The 22305-nt window shown below is 43.5% G+C and overlaps 1 protein-coding gene across 3 annotated transcripts in view; it reads right to left on the bottom strand.

Moving 5' to 3' along the window:
* The window catches only part of PTPRE (protein tyrosine phosphatase receptor type E), a 228061-nt gene that overhangs the window by 98458 nt on the left and 107298 nt on the right, over nucleotides 1-22305 (bottom strand). For all 3 annotated transcript variants that reach the window (XM_073546345.1, XM_073546346.1, XM_073546344.1), the window contains exons 2-3: nucleotides 18608-18719; nucleotides 1655-1760 (exon numbers count right to left, since the gene is read on the bottom strand). In XM_073546345.1, coding sequence (XP_073402446.1) covers nucleotides 1655-1760; nucleotides 18608-18719 — 218 coding nt within the window. The remainder of the gene's footprint in view (nucleotides 1-1654; nucleotides 1761-18607; nucleotides 18720-22305) is intronic.

Raw genomic sequence — 22305 nt, 5'->3', positions numbered from 1 at the left:
CTGCGCTGATTCATCTGTTAATATATCTTTATAGCAGTTGCTGCTCTGCTTTTCTGACGCTGAGCTCCAAATCCCTTGCTACAGAAAGATGGAAAACTTAACGGGGATCTGTCACCTCTTCTAAAAAAGCTATTTTACCAAATACTTGTGTACTACACAATATAAAGTTCTAAGAAAAGTGCTTAAAGGGAATCTGTCAGCAGGTTTTTGGTATGTAATCTGAGAGCACCGTGATGTAGAGGCAGAGAACCTGATTCCAGCGATGTATCACTTAGTTTACTGGGTACAACACTTGTGATCCAATCACAGTTTTCTCTGCTGCAGATCTATCGGTGCTTTGAATACAGAGCTGTGTGTAACCCCGCCCACACCACTGATTGGCAGCTTCCAACGTACACTGTTAGCAAGCTGCATATGGGGGCGGGGTTACACAGATTAGCCTGACTGCCGTACACGTGACACCTAGTCCAGTGCTGATAATATCCTGTTGAGCTAACACTGATTGTATTGAAACTACAAAACACATCTCTGGAATCAGGCTCTCTGCCCCTAAATCTTGCTGCGCTCATATTTAATAGCAAAAACCTGCTGACACAGTTAACTTAAGAAATGATATTTGATGGGGAATACAAGTATTAAAAGGGGTTGTCCATTTTTACAGAAAAATGTCTAAAAGTCTTGAACTGTTTGAAAATAACAAAATCAGCATTATTTATCTACTGAAGCCCTTTTTGCTCCGGAATTGCTGCTTCCCAATAGTCTCTACTGACATGGCTACAGGGGTGACATTACATCTATAACCCGTGACCACGGTAGTCAATCACTGGTTTCAGCAGTCTTGTGCCGTCTACTTCGGCATTAGACTTCTGCGCCCCATGATTGGCGGCAGAGAACACATGCTGTAGACGTGACATCACCCATAAGCGGAGAGGCAATGCTGAAGCAACAAGGACCGCAATAGGTAAATAATGCTGATATTATACATTTCCAGCACTTCAAGGCTTTCAGACATTTTTTCTGTAAACGGGGACAATCCCTTGAATTAAACCGAGCATGTAGGAAGAACTGGCAAATCCTCTGTAACCATGATTGACAACTTTCCTTGGACAAATAATTGAAATCCCGAACTCCTTGAAGAGCTGGAAAACTTTCTTGGTGCCAACTTAACTCCCTGGCAAGCATTTCCTGAAGTTTTCCTATGCTTGACGCCAAGATGATTCGATATTAGACCATGCACTGGTGTCCTATCACACTTTTTTGAATGGTTGTGGAACGGGACGAGGAGCAACATGGCATCAATGTATAAACATGTATGCAATAAGCTCCCTCTAGTGGTGGCTTCAAGAAGCCAGGATTATATTGTTACGCTATGTCCATGCAGAGGATTTAGACCTGTGTATCCGTGTATGCACAATGTAATATTAAGGCATCTTTACATTGCCTTCTTCATCTGCTTACAGGCTAAAGAGAGGTGTATCGTAGATAATCTACTTTACCTTTGGCTTTAGATAGGTCCTGATGTGACTTACCGTAATCTCATTATTACATCAGGCTGGTGGCCAGATTGACTATAGAAGTTTTCCTTTGATTTCCTGCATAATCACATTCACACCCTAACAATAAAGCAATTTATATCTCATGTGAATGTCCTTACCTCAGAAGGTAGCCAGCCAGAAGTATGAGCACGAAGCAAACAAACAAAGGCACCAGCACGGATGTCAGGAGCGAGGACGTGTCAGTGTGAGGACTGCCTGTAGTATCTGGAAATAAAATATAACATCATGAATACATGTTTATAATACCGATATCCTATGGATAACCCTATAAGATTGGGAGCAGAAGTGTGCATGCTTGGCCTCGGCTCCATTCATTGACTATGAGACTGCTGGAAATAGCTGAGCACTGTACTCAGCAGTCCCAGAAAGAATGAGTGCAGTGACGGAGAAGCATGCACTCCTCTGCTCCACTCCGAGCCTCGTTCTTGGGTTCTCTAAAGCACCCATCTAGTGGTCAGACCCCAGCAATCAGCATGGATAGGGTATAACTTGATATTTTGGAATTACCCTTTATGGACAGAACATAAATGAATAACAGTTGGCGATCCGACCCCTAAAAACCACGGTGATCACTGAAATAATGGGAAACCTTTAATATATGAGCGGCACCCTTACCAACATTGGTGTTAGAAGAATAGGGCCCCTTAAGTCTCGTTTCCGGTTCCTATGCCCACGATTATTGTCTATGTCGCCCAAGTTGATCATGATCACACACTTTTAGGTGGGGCTTACATAATCAAACACCCACTTTTGCTCAAAATAGGCCCAAATTTGCTATAATTGTATTCCAAAAATTGGGACAGTCCTAACAAATGTAGAACTAATGGAAAATATTATTCAGGCACAGTGGCTTGTCCAAAAGTAGCAGTCATACGAGTCGTATGTGGCCCTAGTGCATGAGGGGACCCACATTAGAAGACACATGGTAGGTGAGGACTCTAGAGAAAATTTGGCATCGGAGCCCAGGAAGAGCTTCATGGTATGCCGCGGCACTCAATCCCACTCAAGTGCTGAAAAGTGGAGGTTCAAAGGGATGGAACCCATGTAAGCCGGTCACTGATGGCGTGCCTTAAGGACTGGTCATCAATTCATTAGTCCTGGAGAACATGTTGATTACTCTTGAGTATCTCAAAACTACAAACCATGGACAGTTAGCCTTGATCCAGATTCAACCAAAAGTTGGGTGACCAGACCCGACTTAAGTTTTACAAGAATTAGAAAGTTAAGTAATCCATATAAGTTCTATGTCTGGGACTTTTGGAGGAGCTGAGCAGATTGATATATTGGTTTGTGGGAAAAGATTCAGTGCTCAGTATATCTTGTAGTTTATCTAAATTCCTGGTCACTCAGGACTTACAGAGTCCAGTGGGCGGTCTTATTGGTGATTGACAGCCATCATTGAATAAGTATGCATAATTGGTGATTAGCAACGTCCAGTGGACTCTTAAAACCAAGGTTTCTATCAATTTTCATTTTCTCCGAGTTGTGCCCTCTGCTACTTTCCTCCTGCCTCACCAACCCCTACAGAGCGAGATTCTGCAGCTGCATCCCCCTCCTCCTTGTCTTCTATTTAATGGTTTGCAGTAGAAGGGTTTTTCAATGTGAGTACCTGAAGTTTACAGGAACAAGTCCAAGAGGTCGGAAGATCTTGCTTTTATAAAAAGTGATAAAAAAGGGACATATTCATGCCTAGTGAATGCGTAAACCACACTCTTACGGTAATTTGCAGGCTGGGTGCGCGATCACCTATAGACATAATTGGACCAATTTATTATTATACATTTACATATTTTAGTCTAGTTTTTTGTGTATTTTACATTTTTTTTTCTATTTGGGCCTTATTCTTTTAATTTGTGTCTTTTCTAAAAATTTCATTTATATGCGTTTGCTTGTTTTTTGTTTTTTTTTCTTTTATATTTGACAGTGTCGCAAATGTTACAACACTATACCCGAACATGCAACTTTTTTGCTTTAAAAAAAAAAAAAAAAGAAATCATAAAAAATGTTAAAGATAATAAGATAAAGAGAATTTTTTACTTTGCGCAATATTCATGAACCGTATTCAACATTTTGAAGTGTTTGGTGCAAAAAATGTCAACGAATAACGCGAGACAAAAAAGAAAAAGAAATATGAAAAAAAAAAAGATGGGGAATCGGACTCAATGCCTCCTATCTGCTTAAATTATGAAAAGAGCCTTAGACGGCTGAATTTTTTTCTCTCGACATCTGCCATTATAGATAGTGAGGACACCCCCACGCGCATTAGATAATTAGTTGGACGAGGCAAAAATCAACGCGTTCTTTCAACGCTCATCTAATGTATTTGGGCATCCTGTTCATTAACCATAAAGCTATGGATGAACAAAATGATAGTTCTCTCTCCGATAGGGCAAAGTTATGTGCTAGGGCGAAAAAAAACCTGAAAAAATAACATGAAGAAATTATTTAATATGAAACCTAATTGTTACCAATTTACTACAATCTATGGGGTCGCCGGGAAGAGCCGTTTGAAGGGAGTCTGGTAGCCGCGCTCTGTAATTTACAGTACTTTCTGAAATATTACAGAACTGCGAGTTGTGAAGAGAGGTCGGAGAGTGTCCTCTCCACGCTCATTACATGATTCTTCAGTCTGTTCTCGGAGTTCGTTCTGTTTTTTTTTATCGGAATAGTTGTAGTTTCCAAGGAAACAAAGATATCGGTGAGAAGAGAACTAAGATGTTCCAGGGTTTCCCAACATTCCGTACGAACATTCAAACTGGAACATTTAACAAAAAGAACATGGAATCCCAACAGTCGTCCCCCATACACAAGAAGAGCTCAGCGACAATGTTGGGTCTCCAAATGACGGTGGACATCCAGGGTTGTCACCCACCGGCTGCCTCAGATTCAACCAAGCAGCAGTCTCAAAAATTATTTATTAGCGACTTTCAAGGGCTCCTGAATTAATTATTCAATGCGTAAGATTAGATTTTCTTGGAGAGCCCTCAGATTCATCGACTGGATAAGATTAGAGAAACTTTTGCTTACTTCCAAAAACAGAACTAATTTTGTCCTTAGGATGTGACTGATTTTACAGCTAAGCCCTATAAAATGTAATCAGTTTGAGATCCAACACCAGATACAACCTACGGACAAAAGTCAACCCTGTTTCTGGGGACCAAAACCAAAAAAACTAACCTATAGTTTTACCAACGAGTACTTGTCTCTGACACACCCGTGTGAGAACACTATAAAATGTATCCCGCACGAAGGGCTTGTAGATGGATAAGCATGAGTCATCTACACCTGGGTGAACCTGGGGAGGATGAGTAAAGCGGAGGGGTTATTTCTACAACTGAAAAACTTGTTTTTTCATCCCAGGCAATCCCATTAAAGGGAATCTGTCACCCCATTTTTGGCCTATGAGATGCAGTCACCGCCATCAGGGGCTTATCTACAGCATTCTGTAATGCTGTAGATAAGCCCCCGATGTAACCTGAAAGATAAGAAAAACGAGTTAGATTATATTCACCCTGGGGTCCGGTCAGGTCCGATGGGTGTCGCGGTCCGGTGCCTCCCATCTTCTAGCGATGACGTCCTCCTTCTTACTTCTGCCGTGGCTCCTGCACAGGTGTACTATATCTGCCCTATTGAGGGCAGAGCAGAGTACTGCAGTGCGCAGGCGCCGGGAAAGGTCAGAAAGGTCCGGCGCCTGCGCACTGCAGTACTTTACTCTGCCCTCAACAGGGTAGAGAAAGTACGCCTACGCAGGAGCCGCGGCAGAAGGAGGAGGACGTCATCACTAGAAGATGGGAGGCGCTGGACCGCGACACCCATTGGATCAGACCGGACCCCCGGGTAAGTATAATCTAACTTGTTTTTCTTATCTTTCAGGTTACATCGGGGGCTTATCTACAGCATTACAGAATGCTGTAGATAAGCCCCTGATGGCGGTGGCCGCATCTCAAAAATGGGGCGACAGATTCCCTTTAAGGCTAGCTTCACACTAGCGTTCGGCAGAGCTGTGGAGGGCTGCATACTTCCTCCATGAAGTTCCGCCCACTGACGCACCTCCTCCGGTCAGCTCCGCCTACGTCTGCATGCGGCTTGCGTACCTATCTTTAACATTGGGTATGCAGGCCATGCGAATGTATGCGGATGCGTCCGCATGCGTCGTTTTGACGATGCGGCGACCCAAGTCGAACGCAACGTGTTGCAATTTGTTACGGGCACCACATCGTCAAAACGACGCATGCGGACGCATACGCATACATCCGCAAGGCCTGAGTATCCAATGTTAAAGATACTGTAGGTACGCAGGCCGCATGCAGACGTAGGCAGAACTGACCGGAGGAGGTGCGGAGCTTCACGGATGACGAAAGGAGGAAGTAGGCTGCCATACGCAGCTCTGCCGTTCGCTAGTGTGAAACTAGCCTAAGCGCACAAATTTTTCCAAATTTTACCCTGCCACAGCAAAATCTTGAGACAGTGTAGAGATTGAAATCACGGTCCCAGCACCATCATGCTTGCCTGACCATTGGTTCCTGGATTCTTCCTTACCCCAGCTTTAAAAAATACCTATAATCAGCCATAAATAGGTTATTCTTTACCTGGTGTAAATGCCGCTGTTCTTCTGAATTTGGCGTTGTTTTTCTCTTTTTTTCCCGCGTCTCTCCATTCCTGATGGATATGTTCCTCTCTTCCTTGTAAATAAATGTGGTCTTTTTAGCCAACCGGGAGAGGTTCTCAGGAAGATGCCCACAGAGAAGAGTAGAGGACCACGCCCCATTGGATAACAACACTAGATTTAATGTATACAAAGGGAAGAAGAGGCCGTATCTCAGGAACAGAAAGAGGCAGAAACAAAAGGAAGACCAAGCCGGATTCAGGAGAACAGGACCATTTTCATCAGATTAAAAAATTATATATTTAGGTAAAGTGACAGGTCCTCTTTAAATTCGATTAAGAAGGCTGTTGAGAAAATTTGACGTCAAGTCTACAAACTGTCCTAGTTTTGTAAATACACTCACGTAGGGGAAGGATTACTGCAGCCAGGGGCGTGACTACCACGGTCACAGAGGTCACAGCTGCAACGGGGGCCGGAGTCGTTGGAGGCCCGATCGCGGAGCTGCAGCCGCTCATTGACTGTGCAGCTCCGTGGCTGCCAGGCTGCAATTGACCTGACTGATGGCTGTTCTGTGGCACAGGACCTGTGATGGGGTCACAGGAGGGGAAGAGTCAGGGGGTCACATGATCAGGAGCCTCCATGCATGCAGGACTCTGCTGTGCTGGTTGTCATGGTGCACGGTTGGATGAGGTTAAGTTTCTGTGTGGGGCCAGGAGGGGTTTACAGGGTGGATGTAGCAGATCTGTGTGTGTACAAGGTGTATGGAGCAAAGCTGTGTGTACAATGTGTATGGAGCAGAGTTGTGTGTACAAAGTGTATAGAGCGCAGCCGTGTGTGTACGAGGTGAGCGGAGCAGTGTGAGTACGAGGTGTATGGAGCCGCGCGTGTACGAGGTGTACAGAGCTGAGCCGTGTGTGTACAAGGTGGACAGAGCAGAGCCGCACGTGTACGAGGTTTACGGAGCGTTAGCCGCATGTGTACAAGGTGTGCGGAGCCACGCGTGTACGAGGAGTGCGGAGCGGAGATGTGCGTGTATTTTGGCATGGGGGGGCCCCATTTGAAAGTTTGCACCAGTGCTCATAACTTTGTAGTTACGCCACTGGCTGCAGCTAGGTCATTATGCTCCTAATCCCATCATCAGAAATAAAATGTCAGCTGCAGGCGAAAGGATGAGTAGCCTTACTCTCTCACGGTAACTACCGCCGTTCATTTCCAGTGTCAGTTAATGCAGCTACGAGGAGACTGAATATAGACTGTGTAGGAGTAAGATTGCTACAGAGGAAGCGAGAAGATACATATTCCAGGATAAATCAGGGATTAGCAGATATATCGTATGCTAAATGCTATAACAACCGGCTAACACCCTATAACGCACTCGTGTCATGTCCAAGGGGTGACAAGTGGAAGCCTGATCTTTGTCAATTAGTAGGATTATAACAGCTACTTAAGACTTCACTAATGGATTGAGGAGTGTATGCCCATTAAGTCTGCAGGAGTATATTGAAAGCTTTTGGAAATACTGGGTGGTAACCAGTAGGGCAACATCCGTCACAAGGGCATTTTCTTAATTTTCTTATCATCCTAAAAGGGACATCTGTCTCTAAATCAGCTTCAAATACGACACACAATTACCATGAAGACCATCCATTCAGGACTTTAAAATGGTGAAAAAAAGCACTACTCCGTCACTGGGTTTTTACAGGGTTCAAAATGACCTGGCAACATGATTCTCAGTAGGATGAACCCTCCTAATCCATCTTCATGGACTTGCAGGTCATAGGAAGCTGAATAAAATGATACCTTGATATCTGCAATCTGATGTCTTATTCCAGAGAAATCCATATTTTTCCTAATATGTAAATGAGCTGATAAGATCTATGAGCCGGACATAGATCTCCCTGAGGATCTGCCTCCAGAGCTTATTTTACATCAAAAGAGGCGTAACCAGTATGAGACATGTAATGACTGACAGTCTGCTCTCCTGATCTACATGTCTCACATGTAACGCCCCTTTCATGTAAAATAAGCTCTGGAGGCAGATTCTCAGGGAGATCTATGTCTGGCCCATAGATCTTAATAGCTCATTTACATATCAAGAAACATGTGGATTACTCTGGAATCTTACATCTGATTGCAGATATGAAGGTATCACTTCAATCCACTTTCTATGACTTGCATGTCCATATAGACGGCTTAGGAGGATCGATCCCACTGAAATTTGGAAAATAGTACTTTAGTTTGTGTCACCAATTTATGAGACTAGTAACTTTTTGGGGGGTTTTCTATAGATGGAGCTGTGTGAAAGCTTGTTTTTTTTGTTTTTTTCTTAGTGGGGAGCTATGGTTTTTATTGGTATCATTGTGGGGTACATATGACATTTTGATCACTTTTTAGTACATTTTCGTTGGGAGGTGCAGCTACAGAAAAAGGGCAATTCTGGCATTTAGATTTTTGTATTTTTGCATTATAGCATTTATAGCATGGTTTAAACAATTTTAGATGTTGAGAGATCAAACGTTTGTGGGAGAAGAAATACCGATTTTTTTTCTTTCTTTCTTTCTTTCTTTCTTTCTTTTTATTTTTTTACTTTTCACTATAGTTTTAGGTCCCCATAGGGGACTTGAACCTGTAATCGCTTGATCTATGTATTGTTATACTTCAGTATTGCTGCATAAGGTGAAAATAGGTACCAAGATGATAGCAACAAGGGCTGCCAAGGCAATTCATCAGTGCCCCGCGGCCACATTGCAAGGGTGGAAGGCGGAGGACACTGGAGCCGACACACAAGTAGGGTCATCGACAGCAGCATTTATGTTCTATGTTGGAAAGGGGTTAAATGTACTTTACTTTAAGCCCCAAAACTCTCAAATAAAATGCCGTAGCAGCTATTGGCCTTATTCCTTTTTTACTGCTTTGGAGTTACACAATGTCTACTTCTCCATTCTTGACTAAAGCTAAAGTTAGAATCCTGCTGGTTTCCCGTAATCAGGGAACAGTGCATTGTGGGAAGTCAGATGACTCAGCTGTACAGTTAGCGCTAACCCTTTAGGTCACATGCCTGACAGTGGGTGGAGCAAAACTGCTAACTGTTTCCGAAAACAATCAGCAGCAATATGGAAGCAGCTTTGCGTATGAATCGGGAACATGGTGTAAAAAGGGCTTAAAGGAACATTGCCATATCATAAAGACATGACATATTACAAGGATCACTTACTGATCGGTAGGGGGTCTGACACTCGCGGAGCCTGAGAACAAAAAAACTGTTGTCCATTTTTTTTTTTAACAGGGTCCCAAAGGTTGGACCTTCATAGAGCATAATGTGTTAGCATATCCTAGCCATCACTTTATCAGATAGGAATAATATTCTATGCCCTGACTTAGGAACATCTCAAAGGGGTTATCCACTTTTAGAAAAAAGGATCCCAAATGCAATAAAATACCTAAAATAACAAACAGCGCAAGTACTCACCCTAAAAACCGGTACCGGAGATATCAGTGTCCGTGTGTGTGTGTACTACGTGCAGCACACATGTGGCAACCGTGTGCCACCCGTGTGCCGCATCAGGACCAAATGGACGGCCGCCGGGGAAGAAGTGCTACTGTAAGCCGCTGTCCCCCGGTGGCTAGTGCTGAAGCCGGCTGTCATTCTCCCCTGCTCTGCCGCAATCAGCACAAGCAGAGGAGAATGAATGAATGAAAAACTGACCTGTTGTGACCTCATTATTTGCATTCTTCCACTGTCCGGAGGTCACAGCAGGTCAGTTTTTCATTCATTCATTCTCCTGTGCTCGCCGGCAGAGCAGGGGAGAATGTATGACAGCCGTGTTCAGCACCTGCCGCCGGGGAACAGCAGCTTACAGTAGCACTAATTGCCCGGCGGCCGTCCGTGTACATGAATGACAGTGTGCACTGTTCTCCATGTGCGGCACGTTTTGCGGCCCGTGTGTCTGGGTTAAAACGGACATGTCTGCGCGCTTTGCACACAGACACACGGTCCGTTAAAACACGCTGACATGTACATAGACCCATTCATGTGAATGGGTCTACATGTGTCGGTGTCTCCGGTACGTGAGACCACACGTACCGGAGAAGCTGACGTGTGAAACCGGCCTAAGAACAGAGAGTCATTTAAACATTATTAAGCGTGTGCACATACCCCTTTTTTGGGAGTTTTTGGAGACGTTTTTCATTTCCTGAAATGGTTTGGAATAATTTGGCTACACGCACACAATGTCTTTTAGAGATCAGAGTACCTGCTGAGTTTTTCAAGCAAAAGACAATGATTCAGTAAAATGTTTTTTTTTGTGTGTTTTTCTGTTAGTTTTTTCCTGTGGCTTTACTTTTATGCATATGCTAGTAAGTGGCTTCCAAGCAGAAGCTACCTGAAGAATGGTCAGGTCATTTTGTTTAACCATTTGCGACTATGCAAATGTGAAGTCGTTTTTAAATTCCAGTGCATACAATCATTCTCTTTGACGTTTATTAAAGAGGTTGTCCACTACTAGAAAGAGGGAGGCATATATAAAGAAGAATATAATGCTGTCTGCAGAACCTGCAGGGCACAAATCAGATTATCTAAAGCTGACAATGAATTGAGGCTTGCAAGAGACGTCAAAAGCAATAATAAAGGATTTTGGGGATATGTCAAAAGTAAAAGAAAAGTCAAAGATGCTATAGAAATTTTACAGGATGAAAATGATGAAATGGTAAGAAAGGATGTTGAGAAGGCTGAACGTTTAAATTCCTATTTTGCATCTGCTTTCTCTCAGAAAGGAAATGTAATATCAACTGTTCTTCACTGTCCTATTAAGGGAATAGAAGAATCCAGGATATCTATACACAGAAAGATAGTGAGGAAACACTTAGCTAACCTAAATGAATTCAATTCTCCAGGTCCAGATGAATTACACCCAAGAGTTATGAAGGAGATAGCAGAAGAAATTTTTGAACCCCTCTCCATAATCTTTGAAAATTCTTGGAGAAAAGGAGAAGTCCCAGAAGACTGGAGAAGAGCAAATGTTGTTCCTATCTTCAAAAAGGGGAAGAAGGTGGACCCAGGCAACTATAGGCTAGTGAGTCTGACTTCTATACCAGGAAAGATCTTTGAACAAATTATTAAACAACATGTATGTCAGTACCTGGATAAGAAGAAAGTGATTAAACAGAGTCAGCATGGGTTTGTAACTAGTAAGTCATGTCAGACTAACTTAATTTCCTTCTATGACGGTATCACTGATTGGGTGGATCAGGGAAATGCTGTAGATATAGTATATCTTGACTTCAGCAAAGCATTTGACAAAGTATCTCACACAATCCTTATTGAAAAAATGGCTACGTATGGAATGGACAAGGCAACTGTTAGGTGGATTCAAAACTGGCTTAGTGATCGGACCCAAAGAGTGGTTGTAAATGGCTGCACATCCAGTTGGAAGAATGTCTCAAGTGGGGTACCACAGGGCTCTGTCCTGGGCCCTGTATTGTTCAACATCTTTATCAACGATTTAGATGAAGGAATTGAGGGTAAACTGACTAAATTTGCTGATGACACAAAGCTAGGAGGGATAGCTAATACTAGAGAAGAGAGAGAGAGGATTCAAAAAGATTTAAATAAACTGGAGCAGTGGGCAGCAACTAACAGAATGGTTTTTAACAGGGAAAAATGCAAAGTACTACATCTGGGCAATAAAAATGAAAAAAGCATATACAGAATGGGAGGAATAGGGCTAAGCAACAGCTCATGTGAAAAAGACTTGGGTATATTAATAGATCATAGACAGAAATATACAGTCTAGATCACGTGAAGTCATTATTGCCCTCTACTCCTCTTTGGTCAGACCTCATCTGGAATACTGTGTCCAGTTTTGGGCACCACATTTTAAAAAAGACATCAACAAACTGGAGCAAGTTCAGAAAAGAGCGACCAGAATGGTGACCGGTCTGCAAACCCTGTCTTATGAGGAACGGTTACAGGATTTGGGAATGTTTAGCTGGCAGAAGAGAAGACTGAGAGGAGACTTAATAGCTGTCTACAAATATCTAAAAGGCTGTCACATTGTAGAAGGATCATCTTTATTCTCATTTGCACAAGGAAAGACTAGAAGCAATGGGATGAAACTGAATGGAAGGAGAAACAGATTAGATATTAGAAAAAACTTTTGGACAGTTAGAGTGATCAATGAGTGGAACAGGCTGCCATGAGAAGTGGTGAGTTCTCCTTCAATAGAAGTCTTCAAACAGAGGCTGGACAGACATCTGTCTGGGATGATTTAGCGAATCCTGCTTTGAGCAGGGGGTTGGACCAGATGGCCCAGGAGGTCCCTTCCAACTCTACGATTCTATGATTCCATACTTTAACACTGATGGCTTATCCTTAGGATAGGTGATCAATACAGGTTGAACTAGATGGACTTAAAGTCTCCCTTCAACCTTAATAACTATGTAATACCTGATCGGTGGGTGTGCGAAACCTGGAACCCTGGCCGACTAGCTGTTCTCGGTGCCGGAAGTGCTCAGTTACGGAGCTGCTCCATCTTCTGATAGTGGCCGCGGCCGGGTACTACACATCCAGCCCCCAACTGATTTGAATAGGAGGCGGATGTGCAGTCCCCGGCCACCATCAGTAGACGTGAGCAGCTCCGTAACTGAGCACTTCCGGCTAGTGGACAATCTCTTTAAGCACTTTTTAAGGCAGGTGACGGAGCTTTCCCGCCTGAAAAAGACAACGTATGAACATGTCACAGCACACTGCAGCAAATGGTTAAGTACTAATGTCCTTCATTTCAGAAAGTAGTTGATCCTTGTCCCAATTTTTGGGGGATAATCAGTTGGTTGCTTTTTCCAGGTTTTTTCTATTGATATACATATATATTCATGCAAATTAGACATCTGTCAGCTGTCCGTGTACTAATCATCTGCATTTATTCCAGGCTGATTGGTTTACAATTAGTGAGGATTTAGTTTCTGATACAATTAGTGTTGTGGAATCTGAATGTTAATTCCTTCCTGGGAGTAGAGTATTGCCGATTACAAAACCAAAATTGAAGGTAAAAACTCCATGAGGGAAACTAAAAAATATTTAAAGGGAATCTGTCAGCAGGTTTTTGTTATGTAATCTGACAGCAGCACAATGTAGGGGTTGAGACGCTAATTTCAGTGATGTATTACTCGGTTCACTGGGTACAGCAGTTGTCATAAAATCACAGTTTTCTCAGTTGCAGATCTAGCAGAGCTGAGAATGCAGAGCCCTGTATAACCCCGCTCACACCACTGATTGGCTGCTTTCTATGTACATTTTATATTAACAAAAAGCTGCTAACCAGTGCTGGGACCAGGAGGCACAAAAAATTTAGTCCTGTAGTGATAATCTCCTTCTGATAAAACACTGTTTGTATTGTAACAGCAAAACACAGACTAGTAAGTAACACATCACTGGAATCAAGGTCTCTACCCCTAATTCATGCTGCTCTCAGATTATATAGAAAAAAAACCTGCTGACAGATTCCCTTTAAGCCTTCCCTAAACTGTTATCACAAATGTCTAAGCTTATAGTAAGTTGTTCACCAGCTAAATCTTTGTTTACCCCACCCCATAACTCCCCAAAGTTACAACCTTCATGTGGCAAAAATGTGTGTTGTTTTGGACACTTTTATTAAAAAATAAATTTAACCCATTACAGGGGAGCCTGACCTAATCAGGACACATCACTTCTTGAGCCTAACCCCAGATCAACTCAAACTATTCATAGGCCACTTGTGTTACCCGCCACATCTGGCCCCCGGACATCTGTCAGGTATTCGTCCGACCTTTGTGGCTACCCAGGTTATACACTCAGGGAATCTGCTGTAAACTAGAGGGACATTAGTAACACAGTTAGCAAGGCCGAAAAAAGCCATTTGTCCATCCAGTTCAGCCTATATTCCGTCAGAATAAATCCCCAGATCTACGTCCTTCTAAAGAACCTAATAACTGTAAGATACAATATTGTTACGCTCCAGGAAGACATCCAGGCCTCTCTTGAACCCCTCGACTGAGTTCGCCATCACCACCTCCTCAAGCAGGGAATTCCAGATTCTCACTGCCCTAACAGTAAAGAATCCTCTTCTATGTTGGTGGAAAAACCTTCTCTCTTAAGGATGATCTCTTCCCATGTCCCTACTCCACGTTTATCTGATCCAACGTTCTCCCATACCCTTTTCTTTTCTTCCCCTTCCCCTCTACCTTTCCTAACTTTTCCTTCCACATTCTTTTCCTCTAACATTAACCTTTTTTTCCCTGTTGATTATTCTTTGAATATATCTTTCTTACTCACTTATTTACTTGAACAAGTTTTAGATGACTCTGCTATGTTTTATTATTCTATTCTAGTTCCATTATATGCTTCCTGAGCACCGGTGCCCAAAACTGTACACAGTACTCCATGTGCGGTCTAACCAGGGATTTGTACAGAGGCAATATAATGCTCTCATCATGTGTATCCAGACCTCTTTTAAGGCACCCCATGGTCCTGTTTGCCTTGGCAGCCGCTGCCTGGCACTGACTGCTCCAGGTAAGTTTATCATTAACTAGGATCCCCAAGTCCTTTTCCAGGTCAGATTTACCCAGTGGTTTCCCGTTCAGTGTGTAATGGTGATATTGATTCCTTCTTCCCATGTGTATAACCTTACATTTATCATTGTTAAACTGCATCTGCCACCTTTCGGCCCAAGTTCCCAACTTATCCAGATCCATCTGTAGCAGAATACTATCTTCTCTTGTACTGACTGCTTTACATAGTTTTGTATCATCTGAAAATACCGGTAATTTACTGTGTAAACCTTCTACCAGATCGATAATAAACATGTTGAAGAGAATACAGTAGGTCCCAACACCGACCCCTGCAGTACCCCACTGGTCACAGCGACCCAGTTAGAGAATATACCATTTATAACCACCCTCTGCTTTCTATCACTAAGCCAGTTACCTACCCATTTACACAGATTTTCCCCCAGGCCCAGCATTCTCATTTTGTGTACCAACCTCATTGTCATGATCCACCACCAAAAGTGCCCTTATCGCTACTCTCTTGAGACCATTAGCTCCTGAATAATGCAACCAATGGCCCCCTGATTCGCAGCATATAAAGGGCCGCACGGACCCCTTTATGTTTCCTTCGGTCCACCCGGACCCCTGTGACTAATTGCGTAGAATGCTGGAGCTTTATTATTTCCGTTCACTATAATTTATTCTGATGTGAAATTGTAATGCTTCAGCATAGTATGGTATTCTACTAAATTAGCAACTGGGTACATAGTAGTGACTCAAGTAAAAAAAAAACAGCATTTTACATTTTGATCTACGGAGTAACAATTATGGAATCATAATATAAACATATCCTGAGCAGAGACGATTGGACCCCTAGATGTTTGGGTCCTGCAGATTCGGCAAAACAGTTAAGAAAAACTTTGGGTTTGGGTACCAGAACAGTACCCAGACCCGAACCCCATTCAATTCAATGTGGGGCCCGATCATCCAGAGTTTGATCCTGTCCAACTTTCTGTCCCACGCCGCAATCCATATCTGGGGAATAAACAGTTTTCAACCTGGACGGTGCAAAGATGTAACCATCCAGGCTGAGAACCACTGGTGAGTGAGCTGCTGCGAGTGCAGCATATGTGACTAGCGGTGACGTCAATGAGGTTACTGCCAGTCACTGAGGCTGTGTTCCCAGCTGGCAAATGAACTGTGGTGACCTCCCTCCAGTAAGATCACTGCTAGCAGTGAAAAAATGTCTCATGGTGCAGAGGCGAGTTCACCGCAGTTCAAATTCAGAGCAGTGAAATTCTCCCAGTGAACTGAGGAGAGCGGTCACAGTAGTACATTGGCCCGGCTGGGAACACAACCTCAGTGACCTGCGGTAACCGCAGTGAGTTACCACTGCTCACTGATGCTGCACTCGCAACAGCACATTCCCCAGTGGTTCACAGCCTGGACGGTCATATCTTGGCACCATCCAGGTTGAAATCTATTTATCCCCAGACATGGATTATGACGTGGGACAGAACATTGGATGGGTGAGGGTAATGATTGTTTTTCATTTTTGCTTTATTACAGGAGACAAGGGATTCAATGGAATGAGCGTTTTATGTGTTTGTTGTTTTTAAATAAAAAAGGAAAACAGGCTTTTGTTTTTATTTCAAATAAAAGATTTTCTTCTGGCTGTGTCTTTATTTACAATATAACTACAGGATTAATAATGGATTGGTGTCTTATAGACGCCTCTCTGTTACTAAGACGTCGGCTTGATCTTACCAGACAATACAAAGGTGACATCAAACCCCCAAATATGAACCCCACTTGCCACTGCTACAGGACAAATGGGAAGAGAATTGGGGCATAAAATAGATGTGCCTTTTCTGGGTGGCTGCGGACTGCTATTTTTTGGCTGGGGGGGCCAATATCCATGGCCCCTTACCAGCCTGAGAGTACAAGCCTCCAGCTGTCTGCTTTAGCAAGGCTGGTTGTCGAAAATGAAGGGGACCCTATGCCATTTTTTACATTATTTATTTAAATCATTTAAAAAAAAACAGTTTGGGGACCTCTCTTTTTGATAACCAGCCTTGCTAACATTGACAGCTAAGGGTTGCAGCCACCAGCTATCAGTTTTGCTTGACTGGTTATCAAAAATACAGGGGAAGCCACACTGCTTTTTTTATTATTATTTATTTATTTACAGAGCAAGCGCCGACTGATGAATACTCCCATTAGCTGCCGGCTGCTCTCACTGTTATTAGTGGCAGCAGGTGTAGGCTGATGGGTGCAGTAGTCCCATCAGCCGACAACAGTGACCGGAGGTAAGCTTTTTAATGATTTTACCGCCGATCAGAAGCTTGCAGAGCTGTCATGCACACGATAGTGCAGCAAACACCCGATGTCCGGGGGGGCCTAAACCGAACAGTAACACGGACTACCTGGTGTATTCCTATTTGGTGTATATGCCCGAACAGTAGGTGTTCAGTACGAACGCTGAACTCTTAGGCTGTGTGCCCACGTAGCGATTTTTAAGCGTTTTTGCCGCGATTTTCGGAGCGAAAACATTTAAAAATCGTGTACAGAACGCACCCCATGCATTCCTATGGCATTCCGCACATGCTGTGCTAATGCTGCGCTTTTTTCCGCGGTGGAATCGCATTGCGGAAAAAAAATCGCAGCATGCTCATTCTTTTGTGCGGAATCGCAAAGAATTGCCGCGATTCCGCACCCATAGGAATGCATGAGAATCGCTGACTTCCCGCATGTGGCTATGCCCACCATGCACAAAGTTAAGCGTCTCATGTGCGGTTGGTACCCACGGTGTGGAGGAGAGGAGACTGTCCTCCAGGCCCTGGGTACCATACCCCTGTAAAAAAAAAAGAATAAAAAAAAAAAATAAAAAAAAAAATCGGGGTATATTTACCTTCCGGCGTCCCGCGCTGCATTCCCGGCCTAAGCGTTCCCAGTAATGCCTTGCGGCAAGGCCCTGTGATGACGTAGTCTCGCGAGATCGCTATAGTAACGCGAGACTACGTCATCACTGATCTCGCAAGGCATTACTGGGAACGCTGAGGCCCGGGATGGCAGCGCGGGACGCCGGAAGATAAATATACCCCGATTTTTTTATTTTTTTTCAGCATTTTAACATTCTATCTTTTACTATTGATGCCGCATAGGCAGCCTCAATAGTAAAAACCTGGTCACACTTGTCAAACACTATGTTTGACGAGTGTGACCAACCTGTCAATCACTTTCCAAGCGATGCTTCAAATCGCTTGGAAAATGCTTGAATATCGCACGCGAAAATCGCGGCAAAATCGCGGTAAAAATTGCTGTAAAATCGCGGTAAAAAAACCGCACGATTTCTGGGAAGGAGTCTGGTTTTCTGTGTGGGTTTTAACACGCACCGTGGGCACATAGCCTTACTGTTCGGGTTCGTCCATCTCTAATTCTGAGGCCATGAGTGTGATTTTCTTCCAGTGACTTACATTAACGCTCTCCTTAATTCTATCTTCTATCTATATTTCTTTTAAAAAGATGTCTGCTGACAAATATTCTGATCCAGCCCTCTTGAAATGCAGAATTCAGCGTCACCTGACATTTTCTGCTGTTTCTGATTGGTCACTTCAGCGCCAGTCTTTCAAATAACTCACACACAAGCTTTCCCTACAAACTCCTACACTACAAAAAGAAACATTAGCCAAAAGAGACACTAAAAAAAAGTAAAAGACTGCAGTTATCTACTTACTAAACTGATACTGAGCATTCAACAAAAAAGTTGGAGATTATCTTTAAATTCATTGATGAAACGTGAAGAATCTCAGCACTGGACCAGGGGAGGGTGAGAAAAGAACTTTTTTTTTTTTTTTTTTAACTACTCCATTTTTAACAATATTTATTTCAGTTTATCCAATACATTTACGACAGATTCTCTTACTTGGTAATGTGGAGTATGATGATGTTGTCTGATTCACCTCCGTTGTCAACCCTTGACCAAGCGTAATAAAGAAGTAGACCACCGGCGACCAGAGCCTTCCCAACATGATTATCTAAAAAGAAAAACATAAAAATGATTAAAATAAATCTCAAATAAAAATTATATAATTATCAAAAGGTCTCCAGATGGTGACTAGCAGGTGCTCATGAAGGATTTTGCACTGTTAACAAGCCTACATGGCCCAAAGCCTTCACAAGCCCTCCACACTAATGGCGACTCTCACCCTGGAGGACTTGGGTAGACCACTAATTACAACTAAAACATTGTAATACCTCTTTTCTCCTGTGAGGGGCGGTACTGGGGAACTGACCACTTAAGTCCGTGCTTGGTGCTGTCTCTGGGGGTGTGCACTTCTTCTCCCTGTAGAAGATGCCATCTGATAACATCCACTTGGACTTAACAAAAGTTAACTCATTAGGTGCTAAAAAATTTCCAGATGTTTCCGCAACCAAGAGATTTAATCAAAAGAGGAAAAAAAAAATGTTTTATTCTCCAGCCACATTGTGTGTCAAGTTCAAAATGAAAAATTTAGTGAAAGGTTGTTAGAGTGTTAGCGACTCCTGGAGTGGACCCTCTGGGTCGCGGTACCAACCCTCCCAGGGCGAGCTAGCCTAGTGAGGACCACCCCCTATACAGGGAGTGTCAGGAGCAAGCCCCAGGGGATACGATACCACGACTGCTGGCACCAGGCGGCCGGCTCACAGGAGATACGAGACTGTGTGACTGGAGGGTGCAGGATACTAGGGAACACAGGAGAGTACACGGGAGTGCGCTGAGTACAGGGTAGTGCTAGACGGGTACACGTGGGCACATAAGGCGTGTAGCGAGTAACACATCCGGAGGTAGATAAAGCAGGACGCGTGCAAGGAGCACGACAGAGTACAGAATGAGGCAGCAGTCGTGCCAGGAGGTGTAACAGAACACAGGAATAGAGTGAATGCCAGGAGGCACGACTGAGCAAGAAACAAGGGACAGGATACGAGAGGATGTGCCAGGAGGCACAACTGAGCATGAAGCAACAAGGGTTCAGAGCAAGTGCTAGGAGCACCACAGAATAGCAGACAGAGCAGAGGACCTGAGAACAGCACACAGCCAGGCTGGGACACAGCTGACCCAGCCAGGAAGCACAGCAATAATCAGGCACCTCCCCTAGGGGGAGGTCGTCTGATATAGCACATGACCACTACAGGTTCCGGGTCAGGTCCTCCATTACCATAGAGAGGACTGAGCCCTATACAGCACTGACAGGAGAGCGCACGCGCAAACGTGACATGGAGGAGGAGACCCGGGGACGAGAGCTGCGCGTGCGCACCCGACGGGGACCCCCGAGGGACCGCCGTACCGAAGGGAGTGATGTCGGGGCCAAAGCCCCGCCTCCTGGTGAGCGCGGCATAACAAAGTTTTGCTTTAAAGGATATACCGTAACTTATTCATAAATTTGTTTTGCTGCCTGTGAGCGGTTTTGCTTTTTTTTTTTTTTTTTAAAAAAAAAAGGCGTGGCACTCTTTTGGAAGAAAGCAGCCATGTTTTTCTAATATTGGCAGATCTTTTTAAAGGATGGTGTCATCAGAAAATTACCCACTGTTTTCCATATCATTTCTGATTATTTTTATTTAAAAAAAAAAAAATCACAAAAACAAAAATTCTCAAATTTTCACACTAGCTTATGTCACAGCTCACCCCCTACTTCTCCTCCTGTACAATGACTGATAACACCTCTATATACAGTAGGTAACACAGGATCCACCATTCACAAGAGGTGATGTCACAGCTCACCTCCTCCTCCTCTTGTACATTGACTGATAAGACCTCTATATAGAGTAGGTAACACAGGATCCACCACTCACAATAGGTGATGTCACAGCTCACCTCCTCCTCCACCATTATAAGAACTTTTGCCCAGGTTAGAGCATGCTCAGATAACACTTTTATACAAACAAATAGGGTACGAGTCAGTCTATATCTGCAAGTAGGGCTCGAGTCTAATATTACGCCCAGAGGTCAATGTAAAAAGTGCAAGACAATATAAAAATACGGTATTATAGTTTTTTTTACAAAATACATTTAACATTAAAACCTAATTTAATGAATAATAATTTTCGGATGAGACGTGCTGTGTAAGTCATGCAATAAGTCAGGCATTCATCCCCAGTTCCTCTTATTCTACATTTCATGCTTTGCTTTTATGTGGAGGTAATGATTTCAGTTATTGGCTTACGGCGGAGTACCGGGAAAGGACATTTATATACCAGGTGCAGGGATAGTGAAGCAGATACAGCAAAGAATTTCGGCTCTGCCTTTTACCCCCATGGGCAGAGACACACTGATTCCTTAAAGCAACAGTTGAAGTTATTGCTGAACAGCCAAGACAAAAGGTCCATACAAATGCTTCTCGCAGCTGGCGCTTTAATTCTTGCCTTGATCCACTAAAGGAATAATGAAGTAGCTGTTCTTTAGATACCCATGCTTGGGCGTCTACGTGTTTTGTCGGGGCGACACTTAACAAATCAATCCTGTCCTCCGAGTCCTAACTGCTTCATTACTATGAGCTGTTGTCTCGGAGCCTTAGATATATTTTGTATACCGTAGTTTAGTTAACATGGTAACCGTCGTTTTAATTTATATTTCATAAATCAAAAGTACACGTGAAAACAAGCAACATTGTAATATATCTTATCAAATAAATCTGCTTCTTTCATCTCCTGGACTGATCATTCATTTTTTTTAATTCTCAGTTAAGGAGTAAAATCTCTATTCAGTGAAGACAGATTGTGACATTATTGAAATCGGAGATGACAGTTGGTGCCAATAAGATTCTATGTAGAGGGGAGGAGGAGGGTGGAGCTAGAGGCAGGGCTCCAATCTACATAGATGATAATTAGTGCTGATAAGATTCTATGTAGAGGGGAGAAGTAGGGTGGGGCTAGAGGCAGGGCTCCAATCTACATAGTTGAGTTAGTGCTGATAAGATTCTATGTAGAGTGGAGGAGGAGGGTGGGGCTAGAGGCAGGGCTCCAATCTACATAGATGATAGTTAGTGCTGATAAGATTCTATGTAGAGGGGAGAAGTAGGGTGGGGCTAGAGGCAGGGCTCCAATCTACATAGATGACAGTTAGTGCTGATAAGATTCTATGTAGAGGGGAGGAGGAGGGTGGGGCTAGAGGCAGGGCTCCAATCTACATAGATGATAGTTAGTGCAGATAAGATTCTATGTAGAGGGGAAAAGTAGGGTGGGGCTAGAGGCAGGGCTCCAATCTACATAGATGACAGTTAGTGCTGATAAGATTCTATGTAGAGGGGAGGCGCTAGAGGCAGGGCTCCAATCTACATAGGAGATGACAGTTAGTGCTGATAAGATTCTATATAGAGGAGAGGAGGAGGGACAGGCTAGAAGCAGGGCTTCAATCTACATAGCAGATGACAGTTAGTGTCCATAAGATTCTATGCAGAGAAGAGGGAGGAGCTAAAGGCAGGGCTCCAATCTACATAGGAGATGACAGATAGTATTGATAAGATTCTATACAAAGGAGAGGAGGAATGAGGGGCTAGAAGCAAGGCTCCAATCTACATAGCAGATGACAGTTAGTGTCCATAAGATTCTATGCAGAGAAGAGGAGGGAGGAGCTAAAGGCAGGGC

This window comes from Dendrobates tinctorius, unplaced genomic scaffold, assembly GCF_039654945.1.
Source record: "Dendrobates tinctorius isolate UK_male_01 unplaced genomic scaffold, ASM3965494v1 ptg000147l, whole genome shotgun sequence".
Taxonomy (NCBI): Eukaryota; Metazoa; Chordata; class Amphibia; order Anura; family Dendrobatidae; genus Dendrobates; species Dendrobates tinctorius.
Note: the sequence above shows the minus strand (reverse complement) of the source record. Positions and strands in the feature narration are given on the sequence as shown.